The 7,947-nt window shown below is 36.6% G+C and overlaps 1 protein-coding gene across 2 annotated transcripts in view; it reads right to left on the bottom strand.

The window, feature by feature from the left end:
• Positions 1–593: 593 nt before the first annotated feature.
• The window catches only part of TMEM135 (transmembrane protein 135), a 163,343-nt gene continuing 155,989 nt past the window's right edge, over positions 594–7,947 (bottom strand). For both annotated transcript variants that reach the window (XM_027895834.1, XM_027895835.1), the window contains 4 exons: positions 7,454–7,530; positions 5,759–5,857; positions 4,551–4,618; positions 594–2,963 (listed from right to left, as the gene is read on the bottom strand). In XM_027895834.1, the coding sequence (XP_027751635.1) occupies positions 2,831–2,963; positions 4,551–4,618; positions 5,759–5,857; positions 7,454–7,530 (377 nt within the window). In that variant the 3' untranslated portion in view covers positions 594–2,830. The remainder of the gene's footprint in view (positions 2,964–4,550; positions 4,619–5,758; positions 5,858–7,453; positions 7,531–7,947) is intronic.

The raw sequence follows: 7,947 nt of genomic DNA, 5'->3' as shown, positions 1-7,947 counted from the left end.
TGCCCAACCATCTGGGCCGTGCAGCAGACAGAGCTGAAAGGCTCTTCCCTGCGCCTCTTCCCTGGCAGCAGACCTGGCAGTGTGGTTTTCTGTGTTTAAAAAAGAAATATTAAATAACATTAACTCGTGGAAGTGCAGAGCTGAGATTGTCAGCTGAACTGCTTTGGTGTTACCTCATCACTTACACTGCATTAGGTCTTTATTGCGCAACAAATACCCACAATTTAAATGCTCAGTCACATTCCTGGTGTTCCTTCACCACCAAGTATTACTTGAAGGGCTAATGGTTTTAAACTGAAGAAGGGTCAATTTAGATTAGATATAAGAAAGAAGATTTTTACAATGAGGATGGTGTGACACTGGACCAGGTTGCCCAGTGAGGCAGTCGATGCCCCATCCCTGGAAACACTCAAAGCCAGGTTGGATGGGACTTTCAGCAACCTGGTCTAGTGGAAGGTATCTCTGTTTAGTGCAGAGGAGTTGGAGTAGACAACCTTTAAAAAGTCCCTTCCAATCCAAAGTATTGTATGATCCTATGACTCTGTTTCACTTACAACTCCAGGGAGCTTATTGGTACCAACGTGGACAAAAAGTCACTTTTTCAAGCAGCAACTGTTTATTATTGGGATGAACATTAGGACTTTATTTTTTTTTTCTCGTACATATATTCGATTTGAATAAAAATAATTTAAAAAAATTTAATTTCTTTTTATATTACATGAGAATAACTCAAAACAAGGACTGTGAATTTTGGAAGCAAGAAACATAGACAAAACTCTTGTTTAGGTGCTGAGATGTAGTTCTTGGATTTTTTTTTTTCTCAAAAAAACCCTCAAATAGAGAAACAATCACAATTGTCATTCCAGTGAAGAAACTTAATCCATCTATAAAATATCTTTAAGTTTGAGAATGGTATATAGTTACACTAGAAAGTATTCATCATATAGTGTGTGAGTTTTAATATACCACCTAAAATATATAACTTCTCAGACTTTACAAGGTCAAATATTTTAGACCATATTCCAGTGGAAAAACACTACAAACCTATTACAATAATTTTAAAGTTCTTGTTGAATTAACTTTTTTTCCTTTTGAGGAATTTTAATATAATATTTCAAGCAATAAAATATTGCATACAAACTAGCTTGCCATACTTTATTCACACTAACCTGGACAACCACTGTTTTAAAGGATGAAGCACCTTTAGTAACAGTGATAAAGCATCACTGTTAGCGTAGCTGATAAAGAAGCAGATTTTGTGCACAAATTGGTACAATTTTCACAACAATTCTGTAAATCTGATAAAAATTACTGCATATTCGGTATTCAATTAACTGGAATTAAAATATGCTTATGTCTGGGGTAGGATTACAGTGTTACAAGACAAAGAGTCTATTAATTAGTCCAATTCTTGTCATTTGACAAAGACTTCCAATAAAATGCTAATTTCTTCTTCTTTTATTCTTAAAATACCTGCAGCCTACTGCAACTTTAATTCTTGGGCTTATCTTGCCTCTTTTCAGCTGAGTGTGAATATAGTTCATCTTTTCATTAAGTTCAGGGTAATGAACATCACTCAGCATCACCTGAATGGGTTAGAAATAAAAAAAGCCCCAAAGAGGGAAAAAAAAAAAGCGATTAGCATGTCAAGGTCTCACTTTAGAAGACAAATCTGCAGAAATACACACGGTAAAAATGAGATGGACTTTGTGTAGGTAGTTATTTGCTTTGAGTACCATATCAAATTCAAAGTAACTGTGCCAGTTGTGGCTGTCTGATGGCCTGATGGAAAACCATTCTTCACCGAGTACAAGGAAAAAACACTATTGACACGATTGTCAAAACTGTTCTCTTGTAACAGTCTAACCTCAGGGGTCAGCTCTCTTCCAAAGAAATGCTTGAAACGCTGGCTGGCATTGCAGCCTGACAAACAACCTGACGCCATCTAAGGAGACAATGTCAAGCCCTTTTAAAAATAAACGTTTCACTTCAGTATATTTAGGGGGAGGGGTGTGTTTGTTGTTTTGTTCTTGGCTTTTTTATTTTTGTAACTATCTGCTGTTTCCAGCACCATCTCAGAGGCTGGAACGTTTCATTCCTTCCTCTGCCAGTTTGTCCTTTTCCACTTGGCAGATGCTGACCACCACACCCGCTGCTCCTCGGAGTGCAGCAGCCACCAGGACCGCCTTCTTGTTTTCCTTGTCTGTTATCTATATCACCAGTGGAATTTACAGCCCTGGAATGTGATTTCTGAATCAATATGCATTTTCTTTTCCTAAGGAATGCCTTATTTTTCAACCACAGCTGTGTAAAAATAGTCTAATTTTAACTAATGAGTGGGTAGTGGCTTTTTTGAGACCAATCAGTGACGCAATTTAGAAAACCACACAGGCATTTTCACCCATTTCTAAGACCAGGTAAAATATTGGACCTAAACTATGCCAATTGTCTTACTTTCTAAATTAAGAATTACTTTTAGTTTTACCAAGAAATATTCTACTGGTATGAACTACAGAGTTTCTGAAATTGTAATGCATATTTATGTTTTACGTCTCTAAATATATTACTCATTTGTTTAATTCATTCAGGATTCTACCATTCTGTCAACCAACTACAGTAATCCAAAAATATTTTCTGCTTATGGAAGGGGCTAAATCACTAAGCCACACCTTCCTGCAAAGCTTCAGTATTTTTGATTGGTAAAAAGCATTTCTCATTGAAATAATACTGAAGTGGAGCCCTAGCCCTCCTCCATATATACGACTGTCAAGTTAATTAACTTTTCAGGACAAATGCTAATCACATTCAATGACAAGCCAGGCTGTCGTGCTCAAGACAGCTCCAGCGGTAGCTCTGGTGGCACAACTGTGTATCTTGGGTCAAGCTTAGGTGTGAAATCCTTGAAGTTCTTAGATGCTTCAGTGCCAAACACATCTAAAACTTTTCTGTTCATGAGAGCAAACCTGAAAAAGAAAAGACAAGAGAGCGCGAATGCAAAATTAATTTACTTATGAAAAAATAAAATCATTGTTAAAATTATTTCATTTCATGAAAGGCTACCAAAATCTCTGAAACGCAGGCTTCAGCCTGCACTGTTCAGAGATGGCAAGTTTTTCACATCAGGCAATGAAGATTTAAAATAAAAAAAAAATTGACAAATGTGATTGATACCGCTTTGTGTTGCTATACTTCATATAACACAACCTGTGAAAAAGGAGAGAATCCCTTTCTACTTTTAATTCCACAAAAAAAAAAGGTCAATCCAAAATACACTACTGTTCTCTCTCATTCCAGCAAAGCAAACTCCGGACTTACCTGTCCAAGTCTGGATGACAATTTTACGGGTGTTACAACATATTTCCATTTCATTACTCTTCAAAACTATAGACTGAAAATCTTACAAAATGTCAAAAGAAATTGCCTCTATGGAGAGAGTGTCAAAATTACTATTACAGAGATTTGCTTCAGATAAAGTAAATGGGCAGAACAGAATTTCTTTTCCCTCCTCTCTTTCACCTACGGCAAGTTTAGGATTAAGACAAGATGGAAAAATGCAGCCAAAATTGGATATCTGCACTAACATCGTCTTCTGTATCATGTTTGTATGGCCTCAGAGGCTGCCTGCAGAATGCCTCCAGGCATCCCAAGGAAAACTCCCCACTACTTCTAGCAATCCATTCAGTGTACTGTGCCATGCAGAGTATAGGTTCAACACAGTCCAGGGATTGGCCTCTGATTTCACTTCTATTTTCATGGTACGGTGAGTTTGCTGTCACAACAAATGTTACCTTTTACATTCCCATTCATAAACTGATCTACATCAAGATCTGGATGTCATTAAGATCCAAGATGTTTCCACCACATACTGCACCAGTGTAACAGTGTATACTTCACTAAATTATACTTTTATAAATCAGTTACAGCAAAATCTATTTTAAAAAGAAAGCTTTTTAGATCCCTGCAGCAAATAACAGACAAAATATCCAGCTAAGATATTAAAGTGTAAATTTATGATTATGATGAATAAAAATTTTTCGTTTTTCCAGGGGAAAAAAAAATCCCTTCCCAACTGAAACAGATGTCCTATAAAAAACTACTGAAACTTTCAAGTATTCTTAAGAGACATTCCAACATTTCCAGTAATGCTTTTACACAGAGTAATTCCATGTTGTCAATCACTCTACATACTGGGTGATTTCTTCAACATGTATAGTTGTTTACTGGATTCTTCGTATTCCACTGAAATCTGAAAGCATTCCACCCTCCAAGTGAATTAAAGATAAAAAGGACTTCAAGTAAAACACTCATCTGCTAAAGAGTCTTCACAAGATTTAAGTCTTTGCTCCTGTCATTAGATTAAGCCCAACAATGTTGCTTCAGCAGCAAAGAACTTCAAGTGTACTGGAAACCATTTGAAAAGCAAAGTAAATCCTCAGGAAATAAGTCCTTCTGTACTTCTACGGCTCTGCTGTTGACAGTGAATGACACAGAAAGCTGAATGTGATCAACAATATGTTTAGACAAGCCATAACACACCCCTGATTACATACCTGCCCTTTGTTAGTCGTAAAAGAAATTTCCAGTATGAAGGTCTCAGGTTCTGAACTTCCATCACAGCCTGCAAGGAGAGGATTCTATCAGAGCCAGCTGACAGCATCAGGCAAGAGCTTCATCCTGCTGCATTATGCTGCCAAAACTACCAAAAGGATTGCTGTGGAAATAACTTTTACTGCTTTCTGCTGAATTCAATGCTCTATGTGACCACCACCAGCACAGACTGAAACCCCCAGATGACTCTAATTTACAAGTGGTGGCAATTTAATTACATCTCATTGCAGGGAAAGCAACAACGATCATCATTCCTATGTACATGATTTTGCACTTGTGGATGCAAAATTTAACTGCAACTTTACACCCCACCTACTCTGCATTTTGTGATCTACCATTTCTTGTAGTCATATTTACATTCAACGTTACATTATCTTAAATAATGCCTTATAACCAAAATCCTTGTCTTCTCTCTATTCCATTATTTTCCCATGTCACTTATGAATACAGTGAATAACAAACATCTCAGCAAAGATCCCTAAAAGAATACATACACATATAGTTATGGTGGTCCAGAAAACACACAGTGGGATGTTTCAGCAGAAATAGAATAGCAATTTGTGTATCACTGAAAAGTGGTTGCTTTTCCAGCTGATACAGAGGACAAAAGGACTGATGATACAGGCATGGAACTGACTTGAGAAGTGCAAAAGATGTTAATTACATCTTGTTTCAAATGTAAAACTTCAGGTTTTTACTATTTTCTTTTCCGATTTTTTTTCAACTAGGCAATTAATTCAATAACTTCAATTAGTTCAAGTCAGCTGAAAGTCAAAGCTTTCAGTTGATCTAAAAAACCATAAAGTACTCTATTGTATTGTTTGCCTTAAGAAACTGTCCTTTCACGTGCTTATGAAAGTCTATACATGTATATTTTCATCTTCTGGGTCAATGCATTTTAAAATCCTTTCCAAAGAACTCCATGGTTTGTATAATATATTCAGTAATAAGCATATGAAAAATTGAGTCCAAGAAATGACCTTCCCACAGTGACACTCAAAAACAGGATGCAGGAGCCCCAGCTCACAGCACCTTGCTGCAACCACTGCATCACACCGTCTTTTCTATATAACTGTGTCCCTGTGCTCCTCGTTTCATTCAACATGTGACTCAGAGAACTTGATGTTCTGTTAGAGAATGACATACTTACTGCCTGAAAGCATATTGATGTAGAAATGGCATAGATGATGCTGTCTGCATGAGGAAAATAGGGAACCTTCCCTGCTTCAATGCCTTTGAAGTATATAGTCTATAAAAGTAAACAAAAGATGCTGAGTAAAACAAAAGTAACTTTTTTTTCACATTTTCAAAAAAAATTTCAACATTATTAACTATGATGATATGTTTTTTGTATCTCCACAAATGTAATGTTGATTGAGACAGTTTATACAAGCTATCTAAGATCAATCTAATAAGAGGTTATTAATGCATAGAACAGGACTAGGAACAGCTTGGGTGTTAGAGATCCTAAAGATAAAAAAGGGTAAGTTTGCTCTATTAAATTCTTCATTTTAAAAAAGCAAAAGGACAATGCTACAACTATTCCAACAAAGTGAATATTCACTGTTCTTAAACAGCTTGAAATCACATACTTTACTTTCTGAGAAAACATGTAAAGTTTATTTTCCTGAGCACAGCTTGACCTCACAAAGCAGCACACGCCTCTTTGGTCAGTTACCCTTGGCTTGCATAAGATGATAAAAGTAGTTTAAAAAAAAAAAAAAAAAGGAAAGAAACAACACACAGCACTTTCCTCATTTCATTGTAGCCACGATGTCTCAAAGTCCAGAGAAAACCATCAGCAATACAAGATAATATTGGTTTTTTACAACTGGTATTCTAAAAGTCAATATGAATAACTCAGGATTCTTTTCATATGACCAATATCTGAACTACCTTCAGAGCTTTGTCTAGGATAACAAGGGGTAGGAATAAACAGAGAATATCTTCCCTTTTTATGTTTAATTTTATGCATAACAAAAAAAAGTTCCTTCTATTTATGTTCTTTTGAGTGAACTCTGCTCTGGTAATGGAGGCGAATAAATATCACTAGGGAACGAGGCCCTCAAGGTCTGCAGAAATATGTCATTCAGGATGATGCATAGTAAGAGAACATTCTCAACTCATTCCAGTGGTGCTGTTTGGGGAATAACCATGACTAAGTCTCGATCTTATGGAAAAATCACAGTAAGAAATCAAACGCTGGTTAGCAAGTTATATTCAACACATCCAAACTCTGTAACTACTTCTTCTTCCTGGGTTCCTAATTTTAACAAGTTAATAGAAATAATTCAAGCCTGAAGAACAGTAATTAGAACAAAGTTCATTCCAAAGCTGGGAAATCAATCAGTTGAAGCACACTGACAAACAACTCCAGCTATAGACTAAAACCTAAGCTATTTTGAGTTATCTTAAACTGCTGAATGCCAAAATTAGGGAACAAAGGCAGGAAGTTAAGCTGTAGCTTTTGGCAATAAATCTGCAATTAAGGACTAGGTCTGATTTATGTTTCTGGCAGAACAGGCATTCTTGGAACTTTCAGATTTAAAAAACATGCAAAAGCTACAAAGCAAAGGGTTATCATGAGATTAAGAAAATTCATGGAGAATATACATGGAGACCAGTTGATAAAGGACTTTTAAAGGGAGTCAGAGAAAAGAATGTAAGAAAGAAATGAGACCCCCTGGCAGCAGTGCCTTTTGGCACACATCAGGTAATGAAACATACCATCATCACACAACTTTGTATTTTACTGGAATTGCCAGACAAAGCCTGTGAAGTTCATTTTCTTCTTTCTGCCTTGAAAAAATACATGAAGACCTCTGTTACGAGGGTAATAACTTACCTCTACTAATTTGGACACCAGATACATAGAGATAGTTGTACTTTTGTAAAACATCATAGAAATTCCTGCTAGACACCCTGTAACAATTAGAAAACAAAAGCACCATTACTTGTGTTGCTGTTGCAGCACGTCAGCCCAACACACACTGCACAGACTATTTATTTCTGTTGCTACAACACAATTCAGTGATGTTCCTGTGTGACCCATCCAAATATGGTTCGTGTCATTAAAAAGAGAAAGTTTTGAAACTATGAAACAAATCTGTACTTCTGTGCTTAGGAGCATGTATCAAACCTCTCTCTTCTTTTTGTAATAAGAGACCTCTGAGGTTCCAGTATGTGAGAGATGCAGGGAAGGGCCTGCACCACCACACAAATTTCATGGCAAAAGCGTTCCTCTTCAGACCCAGTGGAGCCCATAATTTCCAATGTGTATTCTGTCACATATGGAAGAGTTACTATTTGCACGTCACATCTCTCACATCTCTCTCACAT

This window comes from Empidonax traillii, unplaced genomic scaffold, assembly GCF_003031625.1.
Source record: "Empidonax traillii isolate 1590-97213 ecotype Southwest subspecies unplaced genomic scaffold, ASM303162v1 scaffold471:size1368335, whole genome shotgun sequence".
NCBI lineage: Eukaryota > Metazoa > Chordata > Aves > Passeriformes > Tyrannidae > Empidonax > Empidonax traillii.
Note: the sequence above shows the minus strand (reverse complement) of the source record. Positions and strands in the feature narration are given on the sequence as shown.